The sequence below is a fragment of the Rattus norvegicus genome, chromosome 10, assembly GCF_021556685.1.
Source record: "Rattus norvegicus strain SHRSP/BbbUtx chromosome 10, alternate assembly SHRSP_T2T, whole genome shotgun sequence".
NCBI classification, from domain to species: domain Eukaryota; kingdom Metazoa; phylum Chordata; class Mammalia; order Rodentia; family Muridae; genus Rattus; species Rattus norvegicus.
This window is the reverse complement of record NC_141543.1, coordinates 60,679,951-60,702,174: the sequence shown is the minus strand read 5'-3', so window position 1 is coordinate 60,702,174 and position 22,224 is coordinate 60,679,951. Positions and strand designations below refer to the sequence as shown.

The 22,224-nt window shown below is 48.2% G+C and overlaps 1 protein-coding gene and 1 pseudogene across 6 annotated transcripts; one reads left to right on the top strand and one right to left on the bottom strand.

The window, feature by feature from the left end:
- The first annotated feature begins 1,039 nt into the window (after positions 1-1,039).
- Sec61gl5 (SEC61 translocon subunit gamma like 5) lies at positions 1,040-1,299 on the top strand (annotated as a pseudogene).
- A 15,791-nt stretch (positions 1,300-17,090) lies between these two features.
- On the bottom strand, positions 17,091-20,995 carry Asgr1 (asialoglycoprotein receptor 1). 6 transcript variants are annotated; one of them, NM_001429873.1, is made up of 10 exons: positions 20,908-20,953; positions 20,562-20,634; positions 20,079-20,164; positions 18,962-19,078; positions 18,743-18,838; positions 18,590-18,661; positions 18,098-18,184; positions 17,821-17,972; positions 17,645-17,751; positions 17,091-17,510 (listed from the first exon to the last, which is right to left on the bottom strand). In NM_001429873.1, the coding sequence occupies exons 3-10, from the start codon at positions 20,143-20,145 to the stop codon at positions 17,354-17,356; spliced, it is 855 nt and encodes a 284-aa protein (NP_001416802.1). In that variant the 5' UTR covers positions 20,146-20,164; positions 20,562-20,634; positions 20,908-20,953; the 3' UTR covers positions 17,091-17,353. The 6 variants fall into 6 exon arrangements, with proteins under 6 accessions (NP_001416802.1, XP_087425807.1, NP_036635.1 ...); XM_087569681.1 differs by lacking the exon at positions 20,562-20,634 and having other exon boundaries at positions 20,054-20,164; positions 20,908-20,995; NM_012503.2 differs by lacking the exon at positions 20,562-20,634.
- Positions 20,996-22,224: the final 1,229 nt, after the last annotated feature.

Sequence of the window (22,224 nt, the reverse complement as noted above, 5' to 3'; positions counted from 1 at the left end):
GGCTGGGGATTTAGCTCAGTGGTAGAGCGCTTACCTAGGAAGCGCAAGGCCCTGGGTTCGGTCCCCAGCTCCGAAAAAAAGAACCAAAAAAAAAATCTAGACTGGCTCATGAACAGGCCAGGCAGAATGTGCCTCCTGCCCAAGTAGATACTTAGAAAATTCTCTGAAGACCCACAGATGATCAGGGACACGAGTTCTGCCTCAGGAGCCCAGGGGGACGTATGGGAGGACATGGCTGGCTGAGAGTAGTACTGAGGACTACAAGACACTCTGAGCAAGCCATCACTGATCAAACCACTTAAAAGTCACAATGTGTACAAGTATCATGATTTACATAGTACCCCACAAACTTGTACAACTTTTATGTTAATTTAAAAGAAAGATAGGAAGGAGAGAGAGAGAGAGACAGAGAGAGAGGAGAGAGAGAGATCGTCTAAGTGTCGACAGTCCAGGCTTGGGGAAACAGAACTAAACAGGGAATGAAGGATAGATATCCATTCTTTATTTCGTTAAGCTTGAGAAACTTCAGAGACAGCAGAACATCGTGCCAGGAGCAGCTGCATGCCAAGCAGGGCCTGTTTGCAGGAGAAAATGAAGCCACTGTCAGCCTTATCTGATCATCCAGACCTCTCTCCTGGGCATCTAGAAGCAGGTCTGGCCTTTTTAAACTGTGTAAATCTCTATCGTTCTTCCAAGAACCGGGACAATGAGCTTCCTACTAATCTGAGTTAAGAATCACTAAACCGATAGCTTTGATATCAAAAAAAATGTAAACTCAATTGTACAATTGTACAACTGTCCAAGCTGGTGAGTCCAATCCTTTGGGCAACAGAAAGAAAAATGTTTCACTTCCCCTCTCAGATGCTATCATCAGAGCAGAGGGAAAGGAAGGCTTCCATGTGGTGCCTGCCACTGTACAGAAGAGTAGTCTTGTTCAAGTCCATCTCTTTAAGGTTCAGTTTGTTCACCTATGAAATCAGTCATCTGGTCTACCCAGTAAGGGCACAGTAAGGGTTAAAACAGTGTTCATGAGGGCCTCAATTCTCTCCTAAGCTACGTGTCTCTACCCTCTCAAACCGCCATCCTACAAACATGGATCAGGTAATGCAGTTGGTCGAGCCAAGTGGGCAGTTTGTAAAGGACTCGATTTGGCCGGTTAAAAGATGCACCAAACCTGATAGAAAAGAATTCCAGGAGATCGCCATGGCCACAGCGATAGGATTCGCTATCATGGGGTTCACTGGCTTCTTTGTGAAACTGATCCACACCCCTATTAATAATATTATTGTGGGTGGCTGAGTCCTTTCTCATTGTGGAACTAGTGAACCAATGCAGGGGTGACAAACTCATGAAGTAAAAGGTTGCCTGGATGCTTTGTGTTTTTCATTTCTTTCCTCCTTCCTATGACATTTTCTATTTCTAAATTAAAATAATTTCAAAATAAACATTATTCCATAACAAAAAACAAACAGTGTACATGAAACACCAGGTACATGTGTTGTTTATGGTTGAACCTGTGTTCCCTTTGTCACTAAGGGAACAGCTTATGTACAACCTTGAACAGCAGACCTTCAGTAAATGAGTTTCCTCTTTTCTTTAGAATGGATGTCACCATGCTGTCCTTCAGAGGTTTGGTAAGGCCCAACAAAGGTTACAGCACAGGGTGTCTTCAGTGAGACTCACTTATTTGATCCCCCTGTCTCCCCATGTTTGCACACTGTTGAAATGGAACCCATGCTTCCCTCTAGTCTAAGGCAAGAGATGTCTCAGTGGCATGATCTCTAGATCATGTCCTTTTCTTACCTAGCCTTGAACCTACCACCCTGAATGCCATGTCCCTATCGATTCTTCCCAGGCTTATCAGTGTGACTGCCAGCTGTCTGGCAACCAAACTCCCTGCTCCATTGCCAGGACTTCTCTCCAGCACCAGTATCTGTGGCAGGTGGGGCCTCCGTTTCCTCAGCCAAAGACCTTACGTGTACCCCATTGGCTTTGTTCTATCCACGGGTTCTCTCCGGAATCCTAATGTTTGCTGTCCTGGTCTCTTTATCACCGCCCAAACACCCAGTCTTTAGCCAGGCATGGTTTTACACACCTTTTATCCCAGCACGTGGAAGACAGAGGAAGGCAGAGCTCTGTTGAGTTTGAGGCCAGTCTGGTCTACAGAGTGAGTCCCATACGATTCAGAGCTGCATAGTAAGACACTGTCTCAAAACCTTAAAAAGCAAACAAACAAAAATGTCCAGTTCTTTTAAATGTCTTGGTTAGGTCAAGAGAGAAGGCTCAGGGTTGGGAATTTAGCTCAGTGGTAGAGCACTTGCCTAGCAAGTGCAAGGCCCTGGGTTCGGTCCCCAGCTCCAAAAAAAAAGAAAAGGAAAAAAAAGAGAGAGAGAAGGCTCCATCGTTAGCAGTACTTGACCTTATACTGACCCAGGTTCAGTTCCCAGCACCCCACAACTACCTGAAACTCTAACACCTAAGGATCCAGTGCCCTCTTCTGACCTCCAAGGGCACAAGGATGCCCACACACATTCAGACAAAAACACTTGTACACATAAAATAAATAAATCAAAAGATTTAACACCTTGGTTTACTTAAAACAATGACTTTTCCCATACATGTGCTGCTAAATGAAATTTGAGCCCAGATTTTACAGGTGGTAGCACCTACCTGTAACCCCTGTTCTTGGGAGGCAGAGACAGGAGGGTCACATGCTCAACTCCAGCCTGACATACACAGCCTTAACTATAAAGGGAAACATAGGTTCAACCATAAACAACAACAACAAAATCACAGTCCACTTGGGAACCATGGTATATTTGAGAATTCGATTTGAAGTATACTTTGTTTGTGACAGGATCTCATGTAATCTAGGGTGGCCTTGAACACACAGCTGAGTATGATTCTGTCTTTATCTTCCTACCCCTACTTCCTACCCAAGTAGGACTACATTGTATGCCTAGTGTGTGTGTGTGTCCATGTGTGTGTTTGTGTGTGTGTGTCTGTGTCTGTGAGTCTGGATGTCTGTGTGTGTGTGTGTTTGTATGTCTGTGTCTGAGAGTCTGGATGTCTTGAGTGTGTGTGTGTGTCTGTGTCTGAGAGTCTGGCTGTCTGTGTGTGTCTGTGTGTCTGTATCTGAGTGTCTGGATGTCTTGAGTATCTGTGTGTGTGTGTGTGTGTGTGTGTGTGTGTCTGTGTCTGAGTGTCTGCATGTTTGTGTATGTCTGTGTCTGAGTGTCTGGATGTCTGTGTGTGTGTGTGTGTGTGTGTTTGTGGGGGGGTGTGTCTATGTGTGTCTATATCTGAGTGTCTGGATGTCTGTGTGTGTCTGTGTGTGTGTGTGTGTGTCTGTGTGTGTCTGTATCTGAGTGTCTGGATGTCTCTGTGTGTATGTGTGTATTTGTCAAGGTCAGAGGTCAAGGTTGGGTATCTTCCTCCTATTTTCTGAGGCAGGATCTCTCACTTAACCTGGAGCTCACCAACTCAGCGAGAGTAAAACTCCAGGGTTCTCCCATCTCTGCATCCCAGAGCTGGGTAACAAGTGTGTGCACCCACTAACTCCTGGCTTTCTGTATGGCTGGTAGGGGTCCCACCTCAGGTCCTCAGGCCTGCCTGACAGGGGCTTTACCAACACCTTAACCCCATGCTTTTGTTTATAATAAACTTTATTTTTTTAGAACAACTTTTAGGTTTAAATAAAAATTGAGCAGAGGGTACAGGGTTCTTACGTTATCCCGCTCCACCAAGTGCATAGCTTCCCCGGGTGACTTGTCTGTCTAAATTATCCTCTACTGTCGATGTTATGGAGGGCATGTTGTTCTTTTAATTAATTTGTAAGTTGGCATACAAAATAGCTCTTATCTGTTCTGCTCTCCCGGTCCCTGCCTCCGCACCACCTGACGCCATGACTCTCCCTTCCCAACTCCTATGTTTACATCACCATCATTTTTTTGTGGTTTTAAAAATTATTAAAAAAAATTTATTTATTCTTTTAGTGTTTTTCCTGCATATACGTGTGTGCACTACACACATGCCTGGTGCCCTGGGAGTTCAGAAGAGGGCATCAGATGCCCTGGAGCTGGAGTTACAGATGGCTGTGAGCTACCATGTGGGTGCTGGGAACTGAACCTGGATCTCTGCAAGAGCTACAGGTGCTGAGGCCACCATAATTAATGTTTCTTTATTTCCTATACTTTCCAAACCCAGAAAGTGCTGTTAACAAAGAGTTCACTTGTTCCTGAAACAAATCTGTTTCTACTTCACCAGTGAGAGTATGACGCTCTGTTTTTCCAGGTCATTAAATGTTTGCAATAAAAATACAATTAGCCAGGGTACCAGGGTGATTTGTTTGCTTAAGGATTTAGTGCCTCCCTTGAACAACACGCTTTATTGTTCAACTGGGAAACGACCTTTAGCTGAAGGACATTGAAATTTTATTATGTTTCTAAACAGTATCCAAGAAAAACTGCCCTCTGCTTGTTAGATCAAAGAGCTCTGCGAGCTGAGTCCTAAAGAATCTGCCTTGACTTTCTGGTGCGTGAGTTGTTTTCTTTTCCTTCCCAAGAGCAGGAAAGGCGAGCCTGCCGTGAAGACAACTGGGGACAGAACAGTTCCCCTTGGCAATGAAGCCTTCTACCCCAGAGCCTGGCAGCTGGAGTCTGAAGATGAAAAGAAGCACAAAATCCAATCGAAGTTAGGCTGCCCTCTCCACTGCCCTAGAAAACCCTCCACAGAAGGAAAATCACGAGGATGGAGTGCAGACTGCCCTGTGATGTGTCCAGAAAAATTAAAGAGATCCCGTTTCAGAAGACTGGGGGGTTCGAGTCCCTTTGTGGTCACTGCATGTATTTGTTTGGGCTGGAGAGATGGCTCAGCGGTTAAGAGCACTGACTGCTCCTCCAGAGATCCTGAATTCACAGCAACCACATGGTGGCTCACAACCATCTGTAATGGGATCTGATGCCCTCTTCTGGTGTGTCTGAAGACAGCTACAGTGTACTCACATAAATAAAATAAATATTTTTTAAAGAAAAGATAAAGGGGAAGGGGGATATGTGCTATGGAAGTGTGGCAAGGTTTGGGGGAAGGCCCATGCCAGCCACTCCACGGTATAGTATAGAATAGAATTTATTCAGGGCTTGGGGAGAAGAACCAAGAGGGTAGTAGAGGCAGAGAAAGAGAGAGAGACAGAGAGACAGAGAGAGACAGAGAGACACAAAGAAAGACACAGAGACAGACAGAGACAGAGACACAGAGAGACAGAGAGAAGCAGAGAGACAGAGAGAAACAGAGAGAGAGAAGAAGAAGAGGAGGAGGAGGAGGAGAAGGAGGGGGAAAGGGGAGGGGAGGGGAGGGGAGGGTAGAGGAAGGGAAGAGAGAAGTAGAGCCCGGCCCTGAGCTCATGGAGAGAGGGGGAAGGGATGAGAGGACAGAGCAGGAGCAGGAAGCAAGAGCTAGCGAGCACTGAGCGGGCAAAGCAGTTCCATTTCTTTTTTTTTTTTTTTTTTTTTTTTTGGGTTCTTTTTTTCGGAGCTGGGGACCGAACCCAGGAGCTGGGGACCGAACCCAGGAGCTGGGGACCGAACCCAGGGCCTTGCGCTTCCTAGGTAAGCGCTCTACCACTGAGCTAAATCCCCACAGTTTAACTGAGCTAAAACCCGCAGTTCCTTTTCTAGTGAGTCAGACACACCTGCTGTTGCCAGGTAACTGTGGGGTGGAGCTTAGACAGAATGCACACCTGGCCATGGGGCTTAAACTAGAGGAATGGAGTCCCTCGAGGAGGAAGAACTTCCACCACAGAGCAACCTGAAAACTGCAGACAATTCTTACTGCAAGCGGAACCAAGCTACTTTATCTAAGAATAATTTTTTTTTCTGAGACATAGTCTCACCATGTAGCCCTGGTGGGCCTAGAACTGGCAGTGTAGACCAGGCTAGACTCATACTTACAGAGGTCCTCCTACCTCAGCCTCCTGAATGCTAGAATCAAAGGCTATCTCACTACAACCGGCTTAAAATAATACATTGTTTTAAAACAACTTTTTAAAAGTTTCTGCAAAGCAGTCAGGCAGGGGACTGCCTTGCCAACCCTCCCTCTACATGGTGCTCACTAGAGAGAAAGTCCCTTCCTCATGCTCGTCTTCTTAGCCAACTCTACAGTCTTGCAAAAGAGGAATTTAATTAGTCTAATGGGGATTCTGAAACAGGAATTTGTTAGATTATAGGCCTGTCTCTTAAAGACTCTGATCACTCTAAGAGGCCAGATCCCACAACCTGAGGAAATCAAGACACACCTCCCTGCAGCTTACATATAACAATAAACAGTACCTGGCTCCTTCCCGCTCTTCAGTGTGTGGGCTAGCCCAGACTAAGTCATGTGATATAAAACTTCTCACTAGCACCTCCAAAACTATAAAAATCAGAAACATCCCCGCCCCCTTGCTTAAGGAATTTTCAGGTCGTCCTGTCCTGATGGCCCCTCCCTTATCTCAAGCTGCCCCTTCTAATGAAGCCCCTCTCAGGGTTTTAAAGGGCTGCCCCTCTCTCTTCCTTTAAGGTCCTGCCGTGCTGTTTCTGATACACTGTATGTTCCTTTTCCAATGTCCACCCACTCCGTGGCCCCATCCTGACTCTCAGGGTCTTGAGACCCCTTCTCCTTTTCTAAAAAATTTAAATTGTTTACTTATTTGGAGTTTTTGTTTTGTTTTGTTTTGTTTTGTTTTGAAACAGAGTCTCACTAAGTAGTTCTGGCTGTCCTAGATATGAAGACAGGGTTGGCACTGAACTCACAAAGATCAACCCACCTCTGCCTTTTGAGTATTAGACTCAAAGGTGTGCACCACTGCATCCAGCTGTGACCTCCCCCACCCCTTCTCCTAATAGACCTCATTCCTGAAGGACCATTACGTAATTACATACCAGCTCCTTTCCCAGCCTAATCTGCCAGATTTCTCCCCTATCCAGCAGATTTAGTTAGCATGCGGCTTGCTAAATACACTCCTCCCTTGTGGAATTCTATTACATGATAATCCTAACTTAGATGAAGAGAAATTTTTATTGATGGATTCAGTTATTTTGTAACAGCACAGAATTTAAAGATGCCCATGTGTTTTCTGTATACCTATCTTGAAAGAAATGCCAATTTACCTAATGTAAATTCTAATGGCCAGCACAAAAATCTGGTTCCTGGCAGACAGAGCCTGACATCTGGGACCATATACAGCACACAGGCCAGCCTCTGTGAACCTATTGGTGCATGTTTGTAGGAAGTACTGGGGTCTCGGAGCTCACAGATAAACATCAGAGTGGCGGTCTCAACCTTCCTGACACCGCGGCCCTTTAACACAATTCCTCCTGTTGTGATGACCCCCAACCACAAAATTATCTCATTGCTACTTCATGACTGTAATTTTTCTACTGTTATGAATTATAATGTAAATATCTGATATGCAGAATATTTAATATGTGACCCCCTCAAAAGTGTTGAGATCCACAGATTGAGAACCACTGTATTAGGGGAACCTAGAATGTTAACCATACAGAGTGGCTCCTTCAGGGGAAGGAGTGCAGAGCCTGTCTGTTACCCTTCTAGAAAGCTCAGAGAGGCCATGCTTACCAGTCTGATGACCTTTGCTCCCTCTCTGTGGCCAGAGACTTTTCCAGCACTGGACCCTTATTATCAGTTCGTTTTTCTCAATCAATCTTTAGAAACGATCTTTCTGGGCTTTACAAAGAGTTTGTTGTAGTCACAGTTGATCTGCATTTGAGTTTTTGTTCGAGAAGGTTTATGTCTGCTTTGTTTTGCACCTGGGATTGAGTTAATTATCACCAAAATCATTTTCACCAAATTGTGCTGTGCTTAGATTTATTTATTTATTTATTCATATGAGTACACTGTAGCTGTCTCCAGACACACCAGCAGAGGGCGTCAGATCCCATTACAGATGGTTGTGAGCCACCATGTGGTTGCTGGGATTTGAACTCAGGACCTCTGGAAGAGCAGTCAGTGCTCTTAACCCCTGAGCCATCTCTCTAGCTCATGCTGTGCTTAAATATGCATAAAACAAACCAGAGCCAAGCTTCAGAAGTTTCAACCAACACCAGCTACTGAGCTGTACTGAACCGAATCCCTCCTTACCACCCCCGTGCCCCTCTGACTTATCACTGCAGTCTGTGGACTTCAAAGAGACATACGGCATACACTGCATGTATTGTGACTTTTAAATTCAGTAACCAGTTTTTCACCCCCAAATACAGATGGCTACTCTCTCCCTGATTCTTCTAATGCTGGCATTTGTCCTGTTGAGCCTTTGAGTAGGGTAATATTCTGCATCTTGGGAAGGCCTGTCCCAAGTCTCCAGTCACAAACAAACACTCAGAGTGGGCAGGAACGGCTATGGAGCTCACAGTGCCCTGCCTACTGGGCTGAGAGTTACTAACCTGGCATCAAACACGTACATCTGACTCAGCCTTTCTCGACATCTACAGTAAATTCCCTCAGTGTAGAGTTCTCCCTAGGTCTTCTGTCCTCCCTCGACGACCTTCAGACACTCTGACCATGACACTTCCCTAGTCTGAACAAAACCGAGTGCTTTCATGTTCTCAGTAGGCTGCCCTTGACAACACTTCTGGCCGCTTAACCAAGGCCTATTGTGAGTCGTTCAATGAGACGGACAGGCCTGATAAAGAAGAAGACCCAGTAACACCTCTGGGAGGGGCAGGTTAATGCACTGAATTTTCTTTCTTTCTTAGTATAGAATAGAGTTTATTTAGGGCATGGGGAGGGGAGTTGTAAGGGTAGTAGAGACAGGGAAAGGGAGAGCGAGAAAGAGAGAGTAGAGGAGTAGAGGGAGAATGGGAATGGGAAGAGGGAGGGAAGGTGGAGAGGACAGAGTAGGGAGCAAGAAGGCAAGAGCACATTGAATTTTCTGAAGGATGCAAGGTCATCCAAGGTCAGCTCCTTAGTCCACAATCACTTGCTTGCCTGCCATGCTTTGTCAGCTCCACCCTAAATGAAGTTCCAGAGGTCCTGTTTGCAGTCATAGAAATTTTTTCAACTTATTTTTAAGTGTGTGTGTGTGTGTGTGTGTAAATGTGTATGTGTGAGTATATCTGTGAGTGTGTGCCTGTGTCTGCATGTGTGTGTTATTGTGTGTATGAGTATATGTGTGTGTGTGAATGTATATATGTGAGTATGTGTGCCCATGTGAGTGAGTATGTGTGAGTGCATGTGTGTGAGTGTATGTTGGAGTGGGGGAGCTGTTCAAACACATGCAGTTACCTGTAGAGGCCAGATGTGTCAGATCCCCCCTCTGGAGTTGTAGTTATAGGGCAGTTATGAGCCACTTGGCATGGTTGCTGGAAACTGAACTCTGGTTAAGTGGTGTCTGCTCAGCTGTGTCCCAGATCTTGGCCTCTATTTTGTTTTCCTGCCTTAGGTTTATCATATCTCTAGCTTTACTCTCAGAGTTTAGATAACGTGCTCCCTAGCAGGCAACTAATTTTATAGCAAAACAAAGGCAGCATTTGGGCTCTAGCACATGGAATTCAATGACCTCATGTAGCCTTTCACCCAGAAGCAGCTTGGCAGACTCAGTATTGGAACACCCAGTCAGCTCTATCAATGCAGTAGACGACAGCCCCAGTGAGACGCTGCTGCTAGCCCATGGATGCTCTGCGTGCTCTGATGCCTGCAGAGCCAGAATTTTCAGGTCTGGAAATCAAAGGATTTCTCCCTTATTAAACTCTATAAACTCACTTGTGTTTGGATTCTGTTCTAGCAATGTTAGAATCCATAAATCCAACCGTTGAAATGTTTATACCAGGAAACCTAACTGGTCCAACTCAGAGGCAAACTCACTAAAATGGCTGTGTCCAGTCAAAGAAACCTCGAGGGAAGTGTTGATTCCTGAGCCTTGCAGGTCTGAACAAAAGCCAGGGTCAGACCAGAATCGGGACATCTGCCAAGATGTCTAGCATGGTGGATCACTGTTAACTGGAGGTGTCCCCAGAGGGTACCTGCCTTCTATTTCAAGAGGTGAGCAAATTAGTTACAACATCCACACATAGGACAGTTTCTCTGGAATCTTTAGTTGGTTGATTGTTGGTTGGTTGGTGGTTGTTGGTTGGTGGTTGGTTGTTTGTTTGGTTGTTGGTTGTTTGTTTGTTTGGTTGTTGGTTGTTGGTTGGTTGGTTGATTGGTTGGTTGTTGGTTGTTGGTTGGTTGGTTGTTGATTGGTGGTTGGTGGTTGGTGGTTGTTTGGTTGGTGGTTGGTGGTTGTTTGGTTGGTGGTTGTTTGGTTGGTGGTTGGTGGTTGGTGGTTGGTTGGTGGTTGGTGGTTGGTGGTTGTTTGGTGGTTGTTTGGTTGGTGGTTGGTGGTTGGTGGTTGTTTGGTTGGTGGTTGGTTGATTGGTTGGTTGTTGGTTGTTGGTTGGTTGGTTGTTGATTGGTGGTTGGTGGTTGGTGGTTGTTTGGTTGGTGGTTGGTTGGTTGGTGGTTGGTGGTTGGTGGTTGGTTGGTAGTTGGTTGTTGGTGGTTGGTGGTTGGTTGGTTGGTTGGTGGTTGGTGGTTGGTGGTTGTTTGGTTGGTGGTTGGTTGATTGGTGGTTGGTGGTTGGTGGTTGGTTGGTGGTTGGTGGTTGGTTGGTGGTTGGTGGTTGGTTGGTGGTTGGTGGTTGGTGGTTGTTGGTGGTTGGTGGTTGGTGGTTGGTGGTTGGTGGTTGGTTGGTGGTTGGTGGTTGGTTGGTGGTTGGTGGTTGGTGGTTGGTTGGTTGGTTGGTGGTTGGTGGTTGGTGGTTGGTGGTTGGTTGGTGGTTGGTGGTTGGTTGGTGGTTGGTTGGTGGTTGGTTGTTTGGTTGGTTGGTTGGTTGGTTGGTTGGTTAGTACATCTGAGGAGAATGTACCAGTGACTAGTTGTTTGTTTGTTTGTTTGTTTGTTTGGTGCTCTGGCTCAGTGCCATGCTGCCATGTCCCTCTGAGCCATGTGTTTGCTTGTTCCTTCTCTCCATCCTTCTTCAGCACCTTGGGTCAGACTGGGCTGTGATGGAGTTGGGGTAGGAGTTAGGGTCCAGTCAGGTTGCCCCCCAAGCAGCAGCATCTGTCTTCTATCCTGGACCTTGCCAGCTCAGTTCTGCAGCCTTCCTCCATGAAGCTGCAAGTGTAAGGGTGCCTGTGGTCTGTCAGTGTGAGTAAACTGGCAAGGCCCTGGTGTGAGAGAGCCAAGACCTTCAGAGGAACCAGGAGACCTCCTGCCTCCTCCCTGTGACTCCTTGTTTGACTAATTCAGAAGTTATCAAGAGCTTCTCATTGCAAGAGACACTTCTGAGAACATTGTAGACGAATCAGATGGGGGATGACTGGACCCTCAAAGGTTTGTCCCAGACACCGATCTGGAAAAGAAAGTGCAAGCCCTCACTCTTCCTACTGTGCTGTAAGAAAAGTATGAAGAGTACTTGCCTTCAGCTATGAAATATTTTGGTATCTTGGAATTGACTTTCTTCTCGATTGGTGCTATGTTACAGAAAAGTGCTATTTATACCTGTTATTATGTTCCTGTCAAAAATGGCAGCATACGCATATAATTGGAAATTCTGAATATGGAATGAAGTGCGTTCAAGGTATGGGTGTATGGAAGGAATTTTATTCAGCAGAAAGATTTTTAGGGAATGAACTGACACAAATCCACTACTAACAGTCAGATCGAGCTGGTCACTCGGAGGCACTAAGACAGTGCCCACAGGATGTCTTCCACCATGCAAGAGATGCAGTCAGTAGCTGTTCCAAACAATACTTTACTACAAAACCCACGACTCTGAGTGAGAAAGAGCCTTTGGGTTCTTTACAGGAAAGAGCAAGAGCTCCTCTGTGTCAGTTCCACTGTTTTGTTGTTGTTGTTTTGTTGTTGTTGTTGTTGTTGTTTGTTGTTTTTTTTAATCTAGTCAATAAGGACTATAACCTTCAAACTAGAATGTCTGGGAAGCATCAGCCCAAGGTTTGGAATTGAGAAAGATAATTTATCACAAATAAGTTACTGATCAAGTGTGGTTCACGCCTATAACCTCAGCTCTCAAGAGGCTGAGACAGGAGGATTGTGAATTCAAGGCCTTGTAATGGGGAGGAGGAGAATTAAATTATTACCATCACCAAAGTAAGAAACAAAAGTTGTCAGAGGGTGGTGGTGCATGCCTTTAATCCCAGCACCCGCGAGGCAAAGGCAGGAGGATCTCTGCAAGTTTGAGGCCAGCCTGGTCTACAGAGCAAATTCCAGGACAGCCAGAGCTACACACGGAGAAACTCTGTCCCAAAAACTCAATTGTCAGGGTTGGAGAGGTGGCTCCGTGGTTACAAGCACTGGCTGCTCTTCCAGAGGACCCAGATTTGACTCCCAGTACCCACTGTGCAGCTCACAACTGTCTGTAACTCCAGTTCCAAGGTACATGGCACCCTCTTCTGGCTTCTGCAGGTATTGCATACATGTAGTGCACAGACATACATGCAGATAAAACCCCCATATAAAAATGCGTAATAAACAAATAAAGCCTAAAAAGAAAGGGTAATAAGATCAGTAGTGGATCAAATGAGAACTGTCTCACAGCCTGTCTCCTGCTTTCTGATGTGAAGCTCTTGGATACTGCCCACCATATGCGTCTAGGGCCTTGGGTATATTTGATACCTACCTCTGTTTGCCCTCACCTCCAACCCCTACACATATCAGCACCTACACATTCCATGCCCCTCTTCCCACAGTCACTGTAGCAACCATGATGTGACATGACCCGCCGCTCCGGTTTATTACTACACTATCAGGTAACCCAAATGGACCCTTCTTAGTCATTTGGGGGTGGGCGGGGTTTCGGATGCGAACGATGGTAGCTGAACCCTAAAGTTTGGGAATAATATAGGGATTAACACGGGAAAGCAAAGAATCCAAGCCACAATAGGATGTTTAAAGATGAGGCAGATGACCTGCAAGAAGGAGAGGGCATACATGGAGACGCCCTAGCAGACGCCAGGCCAGCCTACACCCCTGCCTGAAGGACCCAGGCGCCAGGCTAGCCTGCACTCCTGCCCGGAGGTCCCACGGATGATCCCCCCCCCCCCATCCTGCCATCCTTCTCCCTTCTTTGCTCAGGCTGGTTCCCACTGAATTCTTTTCACCACCAACACGACCCGGCTCTGGAGTCAGTTCTGCGTGCGCCCTGAACTCCTTCCTCTTCCGTCCCTATCCAAGCCAGGTCAGAATGCTTGGTAATAGGTTTTAAGTTCTGGAAAGATAACTATCCTATCTGTTCTTTTAAAAACTTTTCTGCTATCTAGTTCTCACATGTTCAACCTTCCAGATAAATTTAGACTCATTGTGTCAAAAAAAAATTTTTTTAAGCAAAACCACATAGCTTATGATTTTAGGGTATGGGGTAGTGTTTGGTTTGGATTGGTTTGGTTTGGTTGGTTTGGTTTTTTCAAGATATGGTTGTCTGTGTAACAGCTTTGGCTATCCTGGAACTCCCACTGTAGACCAGGCTGGCCTTGAACTCACAAAGATCCCCCTGCTCTGCCTGCCCAGCACTGGGATTAAAGGCCTGGTGCAGCACTGAGGCTTCCTCCCTGAGAATCAGTTGCCATATTCAAGTACGGTTATGATCTCGTTAGGTTTTGGCAGACCATGTTCTAAAGTCACTCCTCCGTGTTTCATGTTTGAGCTGCTATTGGTGTTAGTCATCCCTGTCATTCTTACCAGAGTTTGGGAATGTGGACCACAGAAGACTCCTCCCACTCAAAGCCCTTCCACCCGTTGGTTTCTGCCACCACCAAAGGCAGACAGTTCAGCTTGTACTAACTGACAATGGCCCTACAAGTCTGAGTTACGTGTTCTGTTCCAGAACTTTCTCTGGGGCCATTTGGAGCCAGATCAGTCAGCATAGGTTAACACTAACAGCTAACAGCTAACAGCTGTGGGGAGTGGGACTGCTGGGCAAATCCTCCAGTCATCCATTCCTGCCTTAGGCCAGCCATTCTGTATGCTCATCAGATGCGCAAGAACTGCATCAGTTGCCAAACACAGGCTGCAACTTTCTTTTTTTTTTTTTTTTTTTTTTTTTTTTTTTGGAGCTGGGGACCGAACCCAGGGCCTTGCGCTTGCTAGGCAAGTGCTCTACCACTGAGCTAAATCCCCAACCCCTAAAAAGCCTGGCACAGCAGTGAATTTTTTTTTTCCGGAGCTGGGGACCAAACCCAGGGCCTTGCGCTTGCTAGGCAAGTGCTCTACCACTGAGCTAAATCCCCAACCCCTGAGCTAAATCCCCAACCCCTGAGCTAAATCCCCAACCCTCTTTTTTTTTTTTTTTTTTTTTTTTGGAGCTGGGGACCGAACCCAGGGCCTTGTGCTTACTAGGCAAGCGCTCTACCACTGAGCCAAATCCCCAACCCCAGGCTGCAACTTTCTAATGCCCCCCCCATTTAATTTCCCTCCTTTGACCCCCAGGCTGCCTCCTTCAGCTCCTAAGAAACCACCTTCTAGTCAGACAGTAGTGGTGCACACCTTTAATCAGGAAGCAGAGGCAGGCAGATCTCTGAGTTGGAAGCCACACTGGTCTATAGAGCTGGTTCCAGGACAACCAGGCCTAAATAAAGAAACCCTGTCTCAAAAACCAAACCAACACCCACCACCACCACTAAAGAAAAAGGCTGAGCTGCCCCCCCCCCAGAGAACTAAACTTGAGAGAATCAAGACCCAGATGAACATGACTTTCTCTCCTTGATTCTCCACCCCCCCCCACCCTGGCGGGCGCCATGTACAACACTCACATGCCTCCAGCTGTATAACCCAGCTATCTCTGTCCTCTTGTGTCTTCTCTTTTGTGTCGGCTCTATTTTTTTTTCTTTTTTTTTTTTTTTTTCGGGGCTGGGGATCGAACCCAGGACCTTGCGCTTCCTAGGCAAGCGCTCTACCACTGAGCTAAATCCCCAACCCCTGGTGTCTTCTCTTTTAAACCCCGCTGAAAGTCTCAAAGCACATACCCCGCCCCAGCTCCATAACCCTCCTCAGTCTGCCTCACCCCAAATCTAAGTCACTGCATCCCCCTTCACATTCCAAAGCACAGATGATTTCAGATAATAAACAGAATTAAGGCAGTGTCTGGGGAGGGTTTTCTGACGAGAATGCTTTATGGATCAGAATGAGTATCCAGGCCGTTATCAGCTACAGAAATGCGCCTGACTCGAGGCTTGACTTACCTTTTCTTTCTACATCATAATGGTGGGGACACAGCATGCACATGGCTGCCCATACTTTGCATTTTGAATTTAGATCTTTTCCTGGGCAAGCAGTATGCCATTGTGACCCCTGTTCCAGTTTGTTTTTCTACTGCTGTCGCCAGTGACAAGTTGTCATCAAGAGAGACAACGCTGACCTGTTTCACTGTGTAGAGTAACTCCTAATGGTCAGTAGATTAGATGTAAGTACCTGTGCCAGTCGGAAAGATGGCTGAGTCAGTAAAATGCTCGCCACAGAAGGCTTAGAACTGGAGTGTGGTCTCCAGCACCCGTGAAAAAAATATTAATAATGACCTAGGTACAGCATTATCTGACCACAATCCCAGCAACGGGGAGGGGGAAACTGAGGGACCCCTGGACTTGTTGGCCAGACAGTGTAGCCAGATTCAGCGAGGGGCTCGACCTCAAAGGCCTGGAGAATCATAAGGTAGAGAGTAATGGAGACCAACATCAACCTGTGGTCTCCACGCATCCCAACACACAAGCACACACACAACCTGCTTTTACGGCTTGCAACGAATCCATCAGATAAGAGTGCTCCGTGATAGACCATGAAGCATCTGCATGTTGCCACCATGGAGTTTCCCGTTAGTTACTGTTGAGGGGTTTTCTTTCTTTCTTTTTTTATGGTTATGTAGATGGGGTTCATATTGTATGGTTATCTTTCAGTTCACATCTTTCACGTAAGTTCTTTAAGTTGTTGTTGTTTTTTTTTTTCTTCAAAGATTTATTTTACTTTTAATCTGTGAATGTGGGTATGTCTGCGTGAGTGTATGTGGGGCGCCTTCAGAAACCAGAGGTGTCAGAACCCCTCGATCTGGAGTTACAAGCTATTGAGGGCTGCCAAGCCGTTGGGGGCTGCCTGTTGTGGGTGCCAGGAATCCAACTTGGGACCTCTGGAAGAGCAATACACTTCCTTAACTGATTGGCCGTCCCTCTAGCCCTTCTAAATATCTTAAAAAGAATCCACATACAGCAACGTTACTTCAGAGCAAATGATAAGCATCATATACTGAAGTCAATCTACTTGTTGAGAGGCCTGCGTGGGCAGCGTCCCTAGCCACAGGCCCACAGGCGGCTACCTCAGGAAGGCAAGAAGAAGGGAAGACCGCTTGCTGCCTGTGGACATGGAAAGTTCCCCCCACCTGAAGAGACGAATGTTTCTGACAGTGTCTTTTCACATTTCCCAGTTGAGTTTTCCTCTGTGACTTCCTAGTTCCTCACAGTCCTGATACTGATTGCTGGTTATACATGTCCCAACTATCTCATCCAAGTCTGGCGCTTGTTTCGAATTTTAGATGTCAGATTTGCAGATCTTTTCTATAGAGAAAAATATTATATTCCTGTACTGTATTTATAAAAACTACATACGTATCCTGTCATTTATATATACTTGTTCAATGTATGCATATGCTTATATAAGTATATATTATATGGTATGATTTCTTGCAGGTGTCTGCGATCCCGGGCTGGGTATTCACCGCACTTATTCAGTCTATAAAGCAGTTGTGATGAGTGTGGCAGGCCAGTGTGTTCCATTCCAAGTCTCGGGAGCGCTCAGCACTGGGAGGCTGCAGTTCTCCGGTGGGCCTGCCCTCAGAGACAGAGGTCCAAATCATCCCATTTTCCAAATGGGACTTTAGGGAGGAATATTAACTCGTGCTGTTGGCTGTTGTACCTGTGCACAGCGAGGCCAGGCTGCTAGCAGGCTGCGCTATCCAAAGTCCACTCTGTTTTCACAGCGACGCTGCTGACCCGAGGCCTTCCTAATGTGAGCCAACCCAAGCCTAGTTCCTAACCCCCAGTGACCAGACAGCTCAGGAATGTTTATCTTCCTTCTTTTACTCTCAAAAACAAGTTGGCAGTAGTAAGCTGCACACTGCACAAAGTGTCATGGGTTCCAATAACCACCACCACCACCACCACCAGGCATCATACCACATTCCTCAAACACCATTCTTTACCAGCCCCTTAAAATCCTAGATGAAAGTTCCCAAAGATGGGGAGACCCTTGAGTAGGACCTCCCAACTCTAAGCCTCACAGCTCAAGGCACTCAGGAAATAAATCAGGGGAATGGAGGCTCCTAATTGGCCTTGCCCAACTCTGTCTCACAGACCCAGCGGTAGGGCCTCCTGCAGACGTCATCATTCCAGTGGCCATCGGTGGTGAAGTGGGCACAGTCTTCACCCCCTCCAAGCCCATGTCCGTACCAGTCATCTGGCTGCCCTGGTCTCCAGTTCCTAGAGACAGAAGACGGACGGCCATGAGTCCCAGGAAGCCAGACTCTCAGCCATGTCCCCAGCCTTGGGACACAGGCTGGGAGGTCAGGGGCCCCGGCCCAGGATGACAGGAGCTGCCACAGACACACACTCACTTGAAGCCTGTCTCATAGTCTGTCCCATCCACCCATTTCCAGGGTCCGTTCTGGTCAGTTAGGCCAATCCAAGTATTTAAGGGGCCCATGTGTTGCTGGACGAATCTCTGAGGAAGGAAGCAGAGTTGGTGACCTCTCTACACCTGGCATCCCAGAGGAACCCAGTGTGGCCTCACCTGCTCCTCCCAGGAAGTCACCACCACCAGGTGGGCGTTCTCCAGCTGGCAGTACTTGTCAGCTTCCGTCCAAGGCTTCACAGAGCTGGAGAACCAGTAGCAGCTGCCTTCATACTCCACCCAGTTGATGGGGCAGCAGATCCTTTCAGAGCCTGAGGTGGAGGACGGGGGGGGGGGGGGGGGGGGGGGGGTGTTGCGGGGGGGGGGGGTGAAGAGCTGAGTTGCTACCAGGGTGGGGGTGCTCAAGAAAGTAGGACTAGCATCCCCCACCTCTCACCATTGCCCCGAAGTGCGGCCATCTGGCAGCTCAAGCTTCGCACGTCAGACACTAACTGCTTTACATGCAGTAGCAATCTAGAGTGGTCTAGGGGGTGTGGGGGGAGCGCAGAGGCCAGGAGGGGAGAAGAGGGGAGGGAGAAGGAAGAAATTAGGTGAGTGTGAACACTAGGGAACAACCAATCATCACAGGCCCCCTGGCCAAAACTTTGATCTAGGCTGAGAGATTTGGCCCCGGTGTCAGATCCCTGCCCCCTGACCTCCCTCCCCCTTCTCTCTCATCCTCATTTCTCTCCCTTCCCTCTTTCTCCCTGTAACCTCTTCCCCCCTACCCCTCATTTCTCCTTCTCCCTCTCCTCCCTCCCTCTCCCCCTCTCTTCCCTTTCATCTCTCCCTTGCCCTCTCACCCTCACCTTTCCCTCTCATCTCTCCCTCCCCCCACCTCTCCCCTCCCTCCCTCTCCCCCCTCGTTTTCCTCCCCCACTACCCTCACCTTCCCTCAGATCCTCCTGATGTTTTTCCAGCTGTGACTCGACTAACTTCATCTTTCTTCCCACTCTCTCTCCTAGAGGATAAACATGTTCAAAGTTCTGACAATCCAACCACCCCTCGCCCAGACCCAGGCCCCAGACCCAGCCCCCCTCACCCTGGGTGGTCAGGGCCTTGACCTGGTCCTCAGTGCTCACGGTAAAGTTGCTGAAATTCTGCCTTAGAACCCGCAGATCTTCCCGGAGTTGGGAATCTGGGCAAGAGAGGATGTGGGTAGAGAAAAATAAGTTGGCTCTGTCTACCAACCACTACACCCAGCACTCCCTCACACACCCCAGAAGTTGCCCCCTTTCTCTTCCCAGTCCTGGCGACCCACTTTGGGATGTGATCACACAGACAACCACCAGCAGCAGGATGCTGAGGCCCAGGGAAAGCAGGAAGAGACGGAATCCAGAGCAGAGTCGCTGCAAGAGCCTTGGAGCGGGAGGTGGCCCTGCAAGACAGGGTGTCAGGAGTTCACGACCTGGGCCAATCTAAATCCCGAGTTACTAGAAAGAGCGCAAACTAAGCTCTCCAGCAGACTAAGAGGAACCGAATAAATTAAGAAATGTAGGCGGTGGGCAACCCTGCAGGACTTAAAGAAAGATAGAGAAGGGGCTTATCAGAAGTGCAAAGCTTTGACCTGCCCTCGCACCAGCGAGGCCATGGGCCTCTGCTGCCACCCTGTGGCGTAATTTTGTCATTACAGTCGATGAACCGCGCCTGGGGAGTCACTGCTCCACCAAAGTGTGGGAAGGGTGGGTTTCTTCCTCTTTCCATGAATCCTGTGCGTCTTTGGTTGCATGCAGGGAGAAAAGGTGAGCCTCTCCCACCAAGGGAAAAAATGATACTCAGTCCTGTCGGTTGGCATTGCGGGCCTCCCCTGTTTCCTCCCCTGTCCCCCTTCCTGCATGAAAGCACACTGCCCACCTGGGATATCTTAAGAGCCCTGTATTTGTTTTTACACAACAGTCCCTGCTCAGAGGACAAAGAAGTAGGGAGAGCAGATGCTTCATCTTCCATCAGAGCTGAGACCCTCAGCCCCCTCTCCAAGGGTCCCTTAGGCCAAACTGATCCTGATTTCCCCCACCCCCACCCCCACATACACATTGTGGAAACTGAAGAAGAAACGGGGACTAACTTCAGAAGGGACTGACAATAAACTCATGTCCCCTACCTTCAGTACGCCCACACCTTGGATCCACCCACTGCCTGGGGTCTTGAGAAGTGGGTAACATTGGGAGGAAGCTTGGACACCTGTCACTGAGGACTCCAACGCTATGCCCTGTACCCAACTTCCCAGCAGGAGTGACTCAGCCACTGTTTTCTAAGTGTATGGGGCAGAACTGGGGATCTCCACAGGGAAACAGGAGCTGAGCTGGAGGGACAGAGTCATTGATGTTCTCCTCCAGAGGGGAGCACTCCTCACCTCGCTGAAAGGGAGCATCTCTCACCTCTCTGGAGTTGATGGTGGTCGTTCTCATTGTCCAAGTGCTGGAAATCTTGATAATCCTTTGTCATGATAGCACTGGGGCAGGACCTAGGACAGCCAAGTTTAGAGCTGAGGCTGGGGCTAACAGACTCTGAGCTGGAGGAAGCCTAAATCCCTTTTACATCTGACTAGGTGAACATGCCTTCCTTCTACCCTGCCCCCATCTGCTCCCAAGCCTGACATCCAAAGATCCATCCTATAGCTGGGCATGGTGAGACATGCTTTTAATCCCCATATTCAGGAAACTGAGGCTGGTGGATCTCTATGGGTTCAAGGCCAGCCTGGTCTACAGAGTGAGTTCCAGGCTAACCAAGGCTACATCCTGTCTAAGAGAAATCTACCCTCTTCCATTTACACATACTGCACATGTGAACTGCACATTCAGGACCCCTCCAGCCACTCTGTCCTGGCAGCCACCCATCCATTCTCCCCCTGCTGTACTTACTGAAGGTCCCTCAGCACCACGAAGAGCCCAGGCTAAGGAGGGGGCTGAAGCCTGAAGAACCAGGTGGACAGCCCTGGATAATGGGAGGGGAGGGGACAGGGTCCATCCAGGGCCCCTGTGTGTCTGAGCATGCTGAACCTGGCATCACCAACGCCAGGACTTTGGACCATAAACAGAGGAGGGAATAGACTTGGAACTGGGAAAGTACTGGGGAGGAAGGGAGGCATGGGTGAGTTCTATTCTATTTCTCAGAAAGGGGAGTCTACATACACACACACACACACACACACACACACACACACACGCACGCACGCACGCACGCACGCACACGCACAATATTCTTTACCTTTTTGTGGGTGAGACAGGTCTAAAAAGGCTGGGGTTCAGTTTGCTGTTTCCCCTCAGAGCCCTCCCCCTTTTGGTCCTGAATTTCCCAGAATATCCAAATATCCCTGAACAGGATCAGAGGCACCAGCTGATTCCCCGCTCTTGCCCAATCCTGCCCTGTGACCTCAGCATTATAATTGCAAGCTGCAGGTTCCTAGGGTCTCAGCTCCAGGCTCCTCAGCCCTAGCCTGACCAGTTCACTCTACCGTAGTCCTCCAAGCAGCACAGAGGTAACAGGAGGAGCAGTTCCCCCCTGGGACCAAGGCCAAGAAATCACTGATTCTTCTGTGTGCCCCAGGGCTTCAACCTTTCTCATCCCCAGAGAATAACACATTCTGCGGGCAAGAAAGCTGAGGCCCTGGAAGACAAAAGCTTGTCAGAGCCATACTGCACAGAAGAGTGCAGACTAAAACATGGGCAGTCCAACTCAGTGCCCTGTGTGCTGCACCTTGCTCAGAACAGGGTCCTTAGCTGCTCCACACACACCAGGTCCCTGAGTCCCCAGAGAGGCTTAAACATGGCCCCTCCCAGTCCTGAGAGCTTCAGAGAGGCCTGTAAGAACTCAGCCTCTAGCTTGGGACGAGAGCGATATTCAAAATATAACAGGCCCCCTGTGAGGTTCCAAAGTGAAAACGGTGCTCTGTGGATGTCTAGAGGCTGTGAGCTATTCAGGAAGGCACCGCTTACGTAAATCCAACAGCTTGGTGTCCTTGCTTGTCTGTGTCCTAAAAATCTTCATGTTTACATGTACTGGGCTTGCTGCCAACCATTTTGGTGAAAATTGGGCCATTAATTTAACACTCTCTGATTTTGCCACTTACGATCTAGTTTATCCTGGCAAACAAACAGGCACAGATCCAGTCTGAATAGTAGGTATACTCACAGAGGGAGGGGCTGGCAGGGAGCAGGGCGGGGCCTAGGGGTGAGGGAGCACCAGCGCCTAGGGGTGAGGGAGCACCAGGGCCTAGGGGTGAGGAAGCACCAGGGCCTAGGGGTGAGGGAGCACCAGGTCCTAGGGGTAAGGGAGCACCAGGGCCTAGGGGTGAGGGAGCAGGGCGGGGCCTAGGGGTGAGGGAGCACCAGGGCCTAGGGGTGAGGGAGCACCAGGGCCTAGGGGTGAGGGAGCACCAGGGCCTAGGGATGAGGGAGCACTGAGGCTCTTGTTTTCACAGTGCTGGTGAGGCCTTGCCATTAGCTTGTAAAACTGAAAAATTCTGTAAACCCAGGATTTTTGCATCTCTCTATTTGTGTGTTATCCTGGAAGAAGGCATTCTGA

Bases quoted from the DNA above. Each gene is read 5' to 3' on its own strand.
- Asgr1 (NM_001429873.1), bottom strand. From the start codon at position 20,145: ATGACAAAGGATTATCAAGATTTCCAGCACTTGGACAATGAGAACGAC. The intron at 18,662-18,742 runs GTGAGGGGGGCT...TTTATCCTCTAG, and splicing joins CAAGGCCCTGACCACCCAGG to GAGAGAGAGTGGGAAGAAAG. The intron at 17,973-18,097 runs GTGAGAGGTGGG...CCTCCACCTCAG, and splicing joins GGCCGCACTTCGGGGCAATG to GCTCTGAAAGGATCTGCTGC.